Genomic DNA, 13,341 nt, shown 5'->3' on the forward strand with positions numbered 1-13,341 from the left:
TATAAGAGAATCCATCTATCAATGACTCAGTTTTGCACCCAACAGCAACACTAAGCGGCTGATTTCACGGCAATATGAACCAGACAGTAAGGATCTGCAGAACTGAGAACTCTGTAAAATGTTTTAATGTAGAAATATTCTGGCCAAATGCCTTCTTTTGACATCCATTTCAAGATCAGATGTCTTTCGTAAGGTAAGAACAACTTTTTCCAAAGTTGGAACATTTCTGATGAAGCTGGAACAGCTTAGAATGGGATGTTAAATTTGCAGAATGTTTTCACCTTGATTATTTGCATACCTTTATTCAATCACCCCAATTTTTATCTAAAATGGGAAACTGCAGGTTTTAGAGTGATTTTATAAACTTCATATTACAACTACATTTGTGCCAGGACCACCAATCACCAATGTTGAAAGGATTGAACAGTGACATCACTGTTGTCCAGGGGCTGCCCAGTTGGGGGCTCCTTTCAGCTCTGCATTAAGTTGCCCCACCCCATTCTGGCCAAATGCCTTCCTTTGACATCCATTTCAAGATCAGATGTCTTTCAGTAAGGTCAGTGGTACCCATCTATTTGCCTGCAGTTTCCTGCTTTCAAACAGCTGGGTCAGCAGAAGCTGGAATATGTGATGGGAGCTCACCCCACCCCATGGCAGCAAGTGTTTCTCAAATGCAAACCTGCCAATCATCAGTCCTAATCTCATGAACCACCATACTACTCCAGAACTTCAGATCATCTCAATGATTATACAGGGGAATTGGGAGCTGGATATTAGCCCTATTACTAATACCTTGAATTTCAAATGCCATTTTCAGTTGGTTTGATTTTTTCAGTCTTACAAAAATATGTAACCTTTTTTTTTTTTAAATTGAAAGAGTTTTAAAAAAAACAAAGACATTTCCCCCCCTTTTTTTCCCCCTCCCTCCCAAAAAACCCCCTTCCCCCCTCCCTTCCCCCCCCCCAGCTTCCCGGGTCAATCACAAGGTATTGTTATACATAAACCAAACATAGAATAAAATTTTCCTTCAATCCAATTAACCACATCCAAAGCTTTTCATCTCCCAACCCCTCCCATTACATAAAATAACTTTCTAATTATTCAAAGGCAATCTGATATTTCTTAATCTGATATCTGTTTTGTAGATAATCAATCCATTTTTTCCATTCAATTAAATATCTTTCCTGCGTATTGTCTTTTAAAAAAGCTGAGATTTTAGCCATCTCAGCCAAATTAATGACTTTCAGTATCCATTCTTCTATTGTAGGTACCTCTTCTTTCTTCCAGTATTGTCCAATCAACAGTCTTGCTGCTGTTATTAAATTCAGAATCAATTTAGTCTCAATCCCTGTACAATCCGTTATAATTCCCAAAAGGAAAAATTGTGGTAGGAACTTTATCTTCTTCTTCAGTACATTTTGAATAATCCACCAAATTCTTATCCAAAAGACCTTAATTTTCTTGCAAGTCCACCAAATATGAAAATATGTAGCGTCATCACAATCACACCTCCAACATTTCGCTTGGATATTAGGATACATACGTGATAATTTTTTGGGATCTACCGTATATACTCGAATATAAGCCGATCCGAGTATAAGCCGAGGTCCCCAATTTTACCCCAAAAAACTGGGGTAAACTGGGGACTCGAGTATAAGCCGAGGGAGGGAAATGAGGCAGCTACCGGTCAGGGAAAGCCTCCCTCCTCAGCCGAGAAGGCTGGCGGCTCCGCCCGCCCTCTCACTGCACCGGCAGGGCTTCCCAGCTAATGCAAAGCCCGCCAAGTTTGCACCATCCGGTATAATGTGAAAAAAGAAGAAAAAAAAACTGATTATGGACTTACCGTTGATTTGCCTTTACTATAACAAGCTTTTTAGTAGTCTCATCACAACGCCATTCCACACCCTAACATTCAAAAACATAATGATTATTTATTCACAAAATCAAATACAGTCTAATATTCCCATTGAAAGATAATCATTTCCTGTTTCTGTTCTATATTTATATTCTCTATTGCATGTCTGGGGCTTGCCCATATAGGAATCTTGTAATCTAATTTATAAGAATATTTTTCCAGACCATAAAGAGCACTTTTCAACACATGATTCTTAAAAGCCCTATCCACTTTTTTCATAAAATAAATCGCATGCCATCCATATAACAAGTCATAACCTTCTATATTCAAAATTCTTTCCTCCGTTAAATTAAACCAGTCACTTATTACTGAAAGGGCTACTGCTTCATAATATAGTTTAAAGTTAGGCATTCTTAAACCACCTCTTTCCCGTGAGTCCTGTAATATATTCATTTTCACCCTCGCGTTCTTACCCTGCCATATAAATTTCTTAATCCCAATCTGCCAATCTTCCAAATTTTAATCTTTTTTACCTATTGCTATCATCTGGAACAGACACAAAAATCTAGGTATCACATTCATTTTAATAGCCGCAATCCTTCCCAATAGCAATTTTTTCCAGACACTCATATCATTCTGAACTTTTTGCCATAGCAAGTCATAATTATTCTTATAAAGTTTCTTGTTCGATGAGCTAATATAAACCCTTATGTAACCTTTCTTCTATTCTACCGGCATGTTTCTGTTTCATATTTATATTCTCTATTGCATGTCTGGGGCTTGCCCACATAGGAATCTTGTAATCTAATTTATAAGAATATTTTTCCAGACCATAAAGAGCACTTTTCAACACATGATTCTTAAAAGCCCTATCCACTTTTTTCATAAAATAAATACACATGCCATCCATATAACAAGTCATAACCTTCTATATTCAAAATTCTTTCCTCCGTTAAATTAAACCAGTCACTTATTACTGAAAGGGCTACTGCTTCATAATATAGTTTAAAGTTAGGCATTTTTAAGCCACCTCTTTCCCGTGAGTCCTGTATTATTTTCATTTTAACCCTTGCCTTTTTACCCTGCCATATAAATTTATTAATCCCAATCTGCCAATCTTCCAAATTTTTATCCTTTTTAATTATTGGTATCATCTGGAACAGAAACAAAAATCTAGGTAACACATTCATTTTAATAGCCGCAATCCTTCCCAATAGCAATTTTTTCCAGACACTCATATCATTCTGAACTTTTTGCCATAGCAAGTCATAATTATTCTTATAAAGTTTCTTGTTCGATGAGCTAATATAAACCCTTATGTAACCTTTCTTCTATTCTACCGGCATGTTTCTGTTTTTGTTCTTTTTTCCGTTGAAAATCCTGCATTGTGTAGTCTATCCATTGAGCATTCTTGGCATGTAAATTCACAATAAACGTCTAAAAATCATACTAAATCCAGAAGGCAAAACATTGGGAATAATTATTACATATATTATAGATGCAGTTTTACCATATCCAAGACATCTAAGAAATAGCACCATCTCAGATAGAAAAAACTGATTATGGACTTACCGTTGATTTGCCTTTACTATAACAAGCTTTTTTAGTAGTCTCATCACAACGCCATTCCACACCCTAACATTCAAAAACATAATGATTATTTATTCACAAAATCAAATACAGTCTAATATTCCCATTGAAAGATAATCATTTTCTACTGAAACCCACCACATCGACGTCAAATTACAAGGGTTAAATACATACACACTGAAATTAACATGCAGCATATTTGCTGATTTATGGTCAAACTACTAAGGAAAAAGGATTAACAATGTTCTTTCGTTGTCCGTGTTCATTGATGAAAGTCAAATCATTTACTAAAATAATGTTTATCCCTGTCCTTCCAATTGTCTAGTACCCACTCTTTTTCTCCTTTGATACTGGAAGTCCCACTCTGATACTAGACACATCCCCAGTCCTATTTCATATGTGAAAACGGCAGGCATAACGTGTATCTTGTGTGAGAGACAAATATTACTACACTATTCTTTCCCAATTATCCCATGACAGCTTGCAATATATTAAAACTATTAAACCATGAAAGAAAGAAAAATGAAAGTAATAGGATACACATATATGGGCATCTGTAAAGTTATATGTGGTTTTTGGCCATACATAGGTTCCTTAAAGATATTTGGACCAGTTTTGTTTTGTTTTTCCCCGGGAAGGTATTCCTCAGATAAAGCATCTGCTCTGAAAATATCTGTTCCATTTGACAGTGAAAGGACCCAAAGCAAAACATGAGCAGGTAAATTCAACATCCAGGCAATTTTGTAATGGGTATGTGCATATGTTTAAGTGATTGTTATCCCAAACAATTTAGGTAAGCACCAACACTTTAAAATAGTCTTGAAAATTTTCCCCACAACTGATAGAACATGTTTTTTTTAAAAAAAAAAAAAAGTCTAGAAACTGCACTTTATATTACCTGCAGCAATCCTCAAATAAAAGACCCATTTTTGAGATTTGCAGAAGGTTAATCAGAAGATTAACAAAGTATCATCCCAATATGAGAAAAATCACCACTGGCATAACTATAATTCATGTGACTTAAGTGACAAGAAGAAACAGAAAATACCAATGACACATCGCTACAAATGTTTGAATGATCTTTCTTGACACCTCTTATGGTTCATCAAAATCATAGACAAGATAAAACTTGGCAGGAGCTTCATAACAAAGATGCTATTAGGAAAGCAATAATTGACAAAACTGCATTCTCGGCAAGTTCTGCAGACTGAAGCAAAACCACCATATCTACCACCTATCTAAATATACAGAGGGTTCAAGAAAAACAAGGTTTTAACTCCTGTATTTTTTTTCTAGCAGGGCTATTACAACAGTCTCGCTACAAAGTCAGAAGCTGGCTTGATATAGATACGAGTTGTGCATTTGCCACCTGTTTGAACTCCTTGCCCCGAAGGAGAAGTTAGTGATTGGTTAGTTCTGAATACATCCTTAGGATGGCACATATAAGGCAGTTGGTCTAAGGATTTTAGTCTTAGACCAACCACCATATGTGTGCCACCTAGGGCAATTTTTTTTTATCTTGAAAAAAAAATCTAAAATTAAAACCTGAATTATGCAAAATACTATCTCAAATGAGATGATCTATCCTTAATAGCTCCTCAATTATCACTTCTGCTGTTCCAGTAATATGTATTTAGTTGTTGTTATTGTTGTTATAAAATTCTATTCAATAGTGATCTGTTAGGCCACCAAATTTGAAGAACATTAAAATCATATTTTAGGAGCTCTCTAGCTCATATTTGTGATTTAAGAAACATGTCAAAGTACCTATGACTACAGAACGCTCAGAATTATGATACGATAATCAATCCATATGATTTTTTATCATCTACCTCCAAGATGAAATGGTGATTTGGTTTCAAATTTTGGCAATCCTTTAAAGAAAAACAGCAAACATTTTTCCGGCTTGAGAAAAAAATGCTGTATCAACATATGCACAGAAAAAGTAACAAGGAAAAGAATGTTAATAACTCATGATGAGAATGCTAAGGAAGTCTAGCAATAGCAAAAACCCTAAACAATGCTACTTACATGCTACTGTAAGAATGCCATTGCTAGAGAAAAATACAGATAAAATGCTTAAAAGTTTCAAGGGCTGCCTGAGGATATGCTGAAAAGACAATAAATGGAATATTGAAATGTAAGTTCCAATTTAACACGTAAGAATAAAATCTGATGGCACTCAAAACAGTGTAGCCCAAATGCCAACTTTCCAGCATATCAGTAGTGACAGCTTTGAAACCCACAGCAGTTTGAGTATCTTGGCAAGCAGAGAAGCCTGGGGAATTCTTATTCTTTCTCTCTTTCTTTTTTTTTCCTTTTTACCCCCCAAAGATGATGACTCTACAGTCAGCCCTGATGGAAGAAGGACAAAGTACTCAGTTGCTATATGGAAAGCTGGCAAGCAAGCATTGTTTGTCTGGGGAGTCTCAGTGAGCCCAACAGATTTGCAAAAATATAAACAGACCTACGCTCATAGCAACCCTGTGTTCATATAGAAATGAAACTAAATCAAGACAGCCAGGATCAATCTTAAGTGCATTTTAATTGGATTCAAAAAATCTAGTTGATGTAAGAACTGGTCATCTGGAAAGTCCATCAGATATAAACCTTATGAATGCAGCTGTTACTAAACACTTTCTTTTCTCTTTCAGCTTCCATTTTTGCTAGAAGTTCAATATCTAACCATCTGCCCCAGAGATTTACATAACTGGAGATCTTTGGTATTTTAGGTTAGATTCTCACATTGTACTATTTTGCTTAGGATTTTTTAAATTAATTTAATTATTAGCTTGCATGCCAGTAGTAAGAGAATGTTCTACTTCAGCCTATAGTGGAAATGAGAGGATATGAACCTCCAAATGTAGCTATACCCAGTGGTGAAATCTTCTCCGGTTTGCCACCGGTTTGCTGCCTGCACATGGGTGGTGCGCGCCAAGCGCGTGTGCATGTGCATTGTGAACCAAATGCACGCTGCGCATGCGCATGTGCAGTACGTGCCAAACGTACACTGTGGGTGGAAAAATGAGGCTCGGGAAGGTAAGTAGGACAGCAAGGGAGAGCAATAGCTCTGCCACGCAATTTAGATTCACTAGAAATCAGGATTTTCTGCTTTCTAGCGATTTTAAATTGCGTGGCACAGCTGATCATCAAAAATACTGGTTCGGACTAACCGGTAGCTTTTTTTTACTACCAGTTCACCGAACTGGTGCAAACCCATAGGATTTCTATACCATAACTTCCAGGATCTTCCACCATGAGTCCAGTTGTCTAGAACTACTAGAAGGCCACAATTTCCCATCAATTGTCTATTGATTTAAATGCAAGAAGGAAAGAAGGAAACAACCATTTAATCAACCCCTAGATAATCCATGTAGTTATTTATAAGAAAAAAACCCCACTATTTTTACAGCTGGCTCTATCAACTGCATTTTTTTCATTTTCAGTGTGTGTTGTATGTCTTCCTTTGTCTTCTGCTGTAATAAAAGACAAGTTTTAACACTGACTCATAAACTACCATGCCTACAGCTGAAGTCTAATCTAATTTGTAGTGTATGTGTGTGTGTGAGAGAGAGATGGATACCCACTGAGGTGTTATAAACTGAACTGAAAAGTTTCAGTAAACAGAACAGGATCAACTTTCTAATGTGCAGACATCAGCAGGGAATAAAGCTTTCGTCCCTATGCCATGAAAACCTTTACTATCCAATTTCTGCAGAACTGATGCGATAAGAACATCGGATTAGACCAAGGGCTTTGGTCCACGCTCGGTTTTCCTTTAACATTCACATCCCTTTCTTTGAAACTTCTGCATCAAAATCTAAGTGAACCTCATTTTGTAACAGAGAATCATTTCCCTCCATGAAACATCACACTCTGTTAAAGTTATAGCTGATTAAAATAATCAATTTAAGATTAGCGTGTTTCTGAGATCAGTAGAACATTACCGACATATATCGTGCAATATATTAATAAGATGTTAGCTGTCAAAGACATTTGAGAATCTCATATCCCCATGTGGGATTGACATACCACATTACTTCAAAAGATTCTTCCCTTGACAAATGAAGGATTTAAGTGAGAGTTGCAGTCTTCAGCTCTCTGCCTGCTGAGGAACCAGTTTCCATGGAGACATGGTCCACAATCTCTCCTGTCAGCTTAAACAGACAGGAGCAAAAAGAGACGGATGCATCCTTTACATTTGCTTTCTAATCATGATCTGGTAATCTATAAAATCTTTGGAAGTTTTCACCTGTTTCTAGTGTAAGCTCTTAGGAGCGCAAAGCAATTGCTTTGACATGACTTCAGCAGCCTTACAGGCTGCTTTGAAACCAGAGATGCAACATTTTAATTGAAAACCTCTTAACTGTACTCTTTCCCCCGGCCCTGTTGAAAAATGAGCAAAAACCTGGCAGATAATTTCATGCAGGTAAATTGTATGCCCTTCCTTACTTGGAAGTGAAATTTAATTTACTGGAAATTAAAATTAATTGGTATTATTCAGTAGGTTGAGAGCTAATATTAATGGGGAGGGGGTGACAGCACAAACATGTATATTCTCTTTAGTATATTTTCAATTTCTTCTTTAGGAAGGAAAGGGTTTGCCCTTTTGACTTTCGCTATCATAAACATCTCCTGTTTGTTGTGGAAAATAGTAGGATAATTTCTTCATTTCAGAAAGATCCAGCCCTGATTTACTAGTCCAATTACAGAGCATGCTTTAAAGCTGCATGATGAACTATTAAAAACAGAGAGTGATTCTCATGGATGGATTGCTCCCTTGATGCTAAGCATCATGTTAAAAAATCTTATCAGCGAGGCTTATCCTGAGCACTAGAAGTTTTCTAAAGTGGGCTTTAGAATAAAGTAAACTCAAAAACTCTAGGTATCTTACAACCAGTGGTGGGATTCAAGTAATTTAACAACTGGTTCTCTACCCTTATGATTTCTTCCAACAACCAGTTTGCCAAACTGCTCCGAAAGTTAACAACCGGTTCTCCCGAAGTGGTGTGAACTGGCTGGATCCCACCACTGATTACAACCCAGGTTCAAACATTAAATTGTTCCTATCCACTTTAGAAAGAATCAAAGACCCCTTTAAAGTCTCCAAAATGATGCAAACTAAGATGGACACAAGATGAGGGTGAAAAGCCTGTGTAAAATAGCTGGATAAATTGGAAGAAAAGGGAAAAATGTAAAGGCTAGAAGAGAAACTAGAGGTGGTGAGAAAGACCCATGAAATGGATAAATGTTACATGAGCCAAAGAGACCAAGAGCCCTAACTCTTTCACCTACTTATATAGAGTAATACAAAACTTGTCATGTTTGGTTATCATGCCAAAAACAACAGGCACTACTCTGTGTAAATGAGAAAAGGATTCTATTGTTGAAATTCATTTCCATTTCATCACAATATAAAGACCAAAAATGGAAGAAATGGTGTGTTATACATGGGTACTTGAACTGGGCCCAGGAATAGCTCTGATTCTGAGAAACCACTGAATGACAATTAACTAGTCCTCAGCTGACCCTTTGAAGCTAAGCCTTCATCACTGTTCCAACAGCAACAGTGGCAAGCAACCGAGACAACACAGATCTCCAGGCTACAAAAATAATAACACTTTCATCTCTTAATTATTTCAAAACAATCCATTGTTTAAAGGTCTAGATACTAAAATGGGCAAAAAAGCTGACAACCTAAATTATCTATTCCTATTTTTTTACAATTTCACTTGATTAGGTCTGGAAATTTAATAGCCTCAGAGACTATTCTTCTAGTTAATGTATCTCCTCATTCAGTTAATAGTTTCAGTGCCACAAAACTTAACTTTATAAACAAATAATTAAGAATAAAACCTGGCTAATACCTAGTCTAGTTGTTAAATTTGGGGAGAGGGAAGGAGAGAGGGAGGGAGGGAGGGAGGAAGGAATGCTGTGTGTTTGCATGATGTATTAAGAGACATGCTGACATAACATCCACTTTCATAAAAATCCATACAAACATATATAGATACCAATTTCTTTAAATTAAAAACTGAAAACAAACAGTAATGAAAGAAAATTCCAGACAGATGGCAGAACGTGCCTTAGGCGACAGATGGCTCTGGTAATTAGATACTGGCAAAACATAGCATTTCCAAAGGTGGTTTAATTATATGGTGCCAGAAAAGTAGCTATATAATTCCAAAGTTCATGTCATTGCCTTTTTACTATTGTTACCTGTTTGCATTCTCATCAAGTGCCATGTATTCAAACAGGATTTTAAGGAAAAATGCATTAAAGAAATGGATCATCAACAATTGGCAGTAAATTGTATTTGCACTACTGAGGGAGACAGTGGTCCGTCAATGCAGGTTTTTAAGAAGAGATTGGACAGCCATTTGTTCAGAATGGTATAGGGTCTCTTGCTTGTGCAGGGGGTTGAACTAGAAGACCTCCAAGGTCCCTTCAGACTGTGTTATTCTGTTATTTCTGGCAATTCATCTCCCCACACACACACACGCACACTTAACTGCTATTACTAACAGTAAACTGTCAGAATTATGACAGTGGATTTTCCTCATATTCTCTGATACTACTGCAACCTATTTACTCATCCTTATGAGCCAAAGAATGGTGGTAAAGACAGAACAAGACGAAACTCAGAATTGAAAGATACTAGTGAGATGATTCTTGTAGGGTCATGTTACTCCCTGGAACTCTCCTAAAATCCTTTTGGTTGTAGGAAATACTTTGATCAGACCTACAAATCAACAGATAGCAAAGTAATGCTATATTGGCAGTTCTTCTTGTTGGATGAAGATTTAGACTAGTATAAAATACATATGAATATGAGGTAAAATGTGTGGTACTTCTAGATAGAAAATCAATTAGCATTCTGCAATTTCCCTGTTTCCTTTTTTCACTCTTTTAATACACTGTTTGTGGTTCAGAAAAAATAGATAGAAACAGTAAAGATACAAGGGAAGTTAGAAGTAAAAAAAAAAATCATGTTCCCTAGTATGTTTATATAGAGAAATTACATTGTTTCTCATCTGGAAGCAACTCTAAACCATAACCTGGTAAGAAAAGGCCAGCTGCGGAAAACAGAGTACAAGGATTATCATTCTCTATTCATCCTGTTGCATTTGGAATTCAGAAATACGTTCCTTTCTAATTATGAATATGAAGTTTTCATTTACCTATCAAAGTTTTGTTTTTAAATAAGTGACTACCGCCACATCTATCAAAGATCTTGGACCCACAATAAAGTGTTGGTGTGAATTGCATGGTAAGTAAATTTATGAGCTGATGTGGAAAAGAAAAATGAGAATATCAATATCTAGAGCAGGCATGTCCAACCGTGGCAACATTAATATGGCTGGCTGGGGAATTTTGGGAGTTAAAGTCCACGGGTCTTAAAGTTGCCAAGAGTGGACATCACCTTATCTAGACAGTCAAACTGAAACCAATGAGGAAGGAAGAACAATTACAGAAAATTTGAAAGTCCTCCCTCCACCACACTCACACACAAACTTTTAAGTAGCAAAGCATACATTCTCCATACAAAAATATGTTCTACTTGGGCTGAAAATAATTGCTAGCTCTCCAGGAGCTTCCAGACCTCCTAACGACAGCTCTAAGTTTATGGATTAATGATCTGACTGATTCTGTGTAAGTAACTTTGTTTTGATAATCTTGCCATTTATTTCTTAAAACTAGAATATCCAATCCCGCAGTTTCTTCATCAAACAATTTCCTAATATGAAAAAAGGAAATTGTGCTCTTGAAGCAAACTCAATTCATGGTGACTCAAGGGATATAATCACTCAGTTTTCCTGACAGGAACCTATCTGACAAGAACTTCCAGAGATCTCTCAAGACTTTGCTAGGAGGGATGGGTGAAGTAGTGAGGTAGCTCTACTATTTCTAACAGCCCTTAATTTATTATTCCTTGTTGTAGTTTGGTGTTTATAATTTTTAATGTATTTATTAACTGTTTTTAGCTCTGTTGTGTACTGCCCAGAGACACTCATTTGTGAGATGAGCGATTAAATAAATTGGTGTAAAAAATACAGATAAAATAAATTTAAAAATTTTCATATCAGCCACCAATCCAGGCATGTACCACTAAACTTGCATTTCTACTGTCTGATACATTTACAGTAGAAGATTATCACACAGGATGGCATATGGCTTTACAAACATTTCTGGCTTATTCTAATGTTTGTATCGTCAAGGAAATCTGGGATGTTTAGGTTGATAAGGGTTTCTCTAAAAGAAAGAAACTGAGTAATTCCAAGCATTAGCTTCCAATTATTCCAAGAAATAAGTAAGTACATAATATTTACTTATTCATATGTCACACAGCTCCTGGAAACTCTGGGACTCCACTTTGGGTAGTCCAGTATAATCAGAATGGAGGTGAAGGGCTCTAGAAGAATCTGCAAAGGTTTCTCTGCAGACCACCACCAGCTCCCTGCCTGATTTCTTCTATCAGACTCTAATATTCCATGTTCTGGTTACTTGGACTTTGGTCCATTTGATCTAGCCTCAATCACAGAACAACTGAGAGAAGAGTCTGGAAACTTTTCCTGCTGAAAGCTGTAATGAATAGGTCTTTTTCTTGCAACCCACACATACTGCCAATCAAAATGACAGACAATCATGGACAAATTCAATAATGTAATCGTTAAATGCACTACTAGGATGGAACTAGACTGTGCAGACAGGCAGACATATTTCAGCTGGGCAGATATGCTTTTTGGATTGAATTCTCCCCCATCACCCCAGCATAGGCAAAGTCTTTATTTCTTTTTCAGTTTGTGTAGACTTTATAGTTGGAAGATGCGAGAATATCTTCCACAGCTTTTCAGTACCTTCAAGGAACCATGGGAAGAGAGTGAAAACTGAAATTTCCCAAAATGCTTGGAGTAGCGGTCCTTCCCCCACCCCTTTATATTTTGTTTTGTGACTCTATGCAATGTTAGACCTTGGTAGAAAATGAGAGGTTGACACTCTGCCCTCCTCCTGCTTCTCTGTATGTGCTAGAGATCTTGAAAAAATGGACAGGCAGGCTCTGATTTCCTCCCTGGGACAATGTATTTCCTCCCTGGTGTTACTGTTTAATGTATGAACAACTTGAAAGAAGAATGGTTGCCTTTGTGCTAGGCTGAAGCAGGAAGAGATTTATGATCCCTGAATCCTAGCTAATGAGACCTGCTGGTCTATCAAACCCAGCATCCTGTTTCCCACATTGATTTGCCAGCTAGATGCTCTAAGATACCAGTAAGCATAGTAAACAGAATTATATGCTCAAGGAAAATGGGGACTCCTCCACGAATACATTTAATCCCATTGAAAAGAGAACTAAGGTGTAAGCCATTATCATATCTTTTGGCAATAAATTTCATTCTCCATATTAGGTGGAGTATAGTATAAAAATTCACTTATTTTTATTTGTAAAAATGTGTATTCTAGATATCAAAACCAGGTTTCCCCAGGAAAGCTGATGCCCAAATACTTTAAGCCAGATAATTTCATTTATTTCAGCCATATAATCTAATGAAATCATTACGACTCATTTTATAAACATCTGCCATTACCTATTTTGTTGTAATTTTTCCATATTTAAAAGGTTGAGATATTTTAACCTTTTCATGTAATTAAAAAGCCCTAAGTCTTTATATATTGATTGACCTTTTTTTTTTTGCTCGTTAACTTTGTCAATACGATTTTATTGCATAGAGAGATGCAATAAAGAATTGTATTTAGGTATTTAAATGATATCTATCTTATTTTCAATATGGCAATCATAATCCTTAACATGGAATCTGTCTTCTTCAATGCTATTGCATATACATTAAATAGCCTACCACAATACCACATGGCTTAGTTGTCAGCATTCACACACTGCC

At 36.5% G+C, this 13,341-nt stretch overlaps 1 protein-coding gene across 2 annotated transcripts in view; it reads right to left on the reverse strand.

Annotated features, from left to right (window-relative positions):
• Positions 1 to 13,341, reverse strand: part of SEMA5A (semaphorin 5A) — a 230,570-nt gene that overhangs the window by 86,895 nt on the left and 130,334 nt on the right. For both annotated transcript variants that reach the window (XM_058177461.1, XM_058177460.1), the window contains one exon: positions 3,428 to 3,490. In XM_058177461.1, coding sequence (XP_058033444.1) covers positions 3,428 to 3,490 — 63 coding nt within the window. The remainder of the gene's footprint in view (positions 1 to 3,427; positions 3,491 to 13,341) is intronic.

The sequence above is a fragment of the Ahaetulla prasina genome, chromosome 3 (assembly GCF_028640845.1).
Source record: "Ahaetulla prasina isolate Xishuangbanna chromosome 3, ASM2864084v1, whole genome shotgun sequence".
Taxonomy (NCBI): domain Eukaryota; kingdom Metazoa; phylum Chordata; class Lepidosauria; order Squamata; family Colubridae; genus Ahaetulla; species Ahaetulla prasina.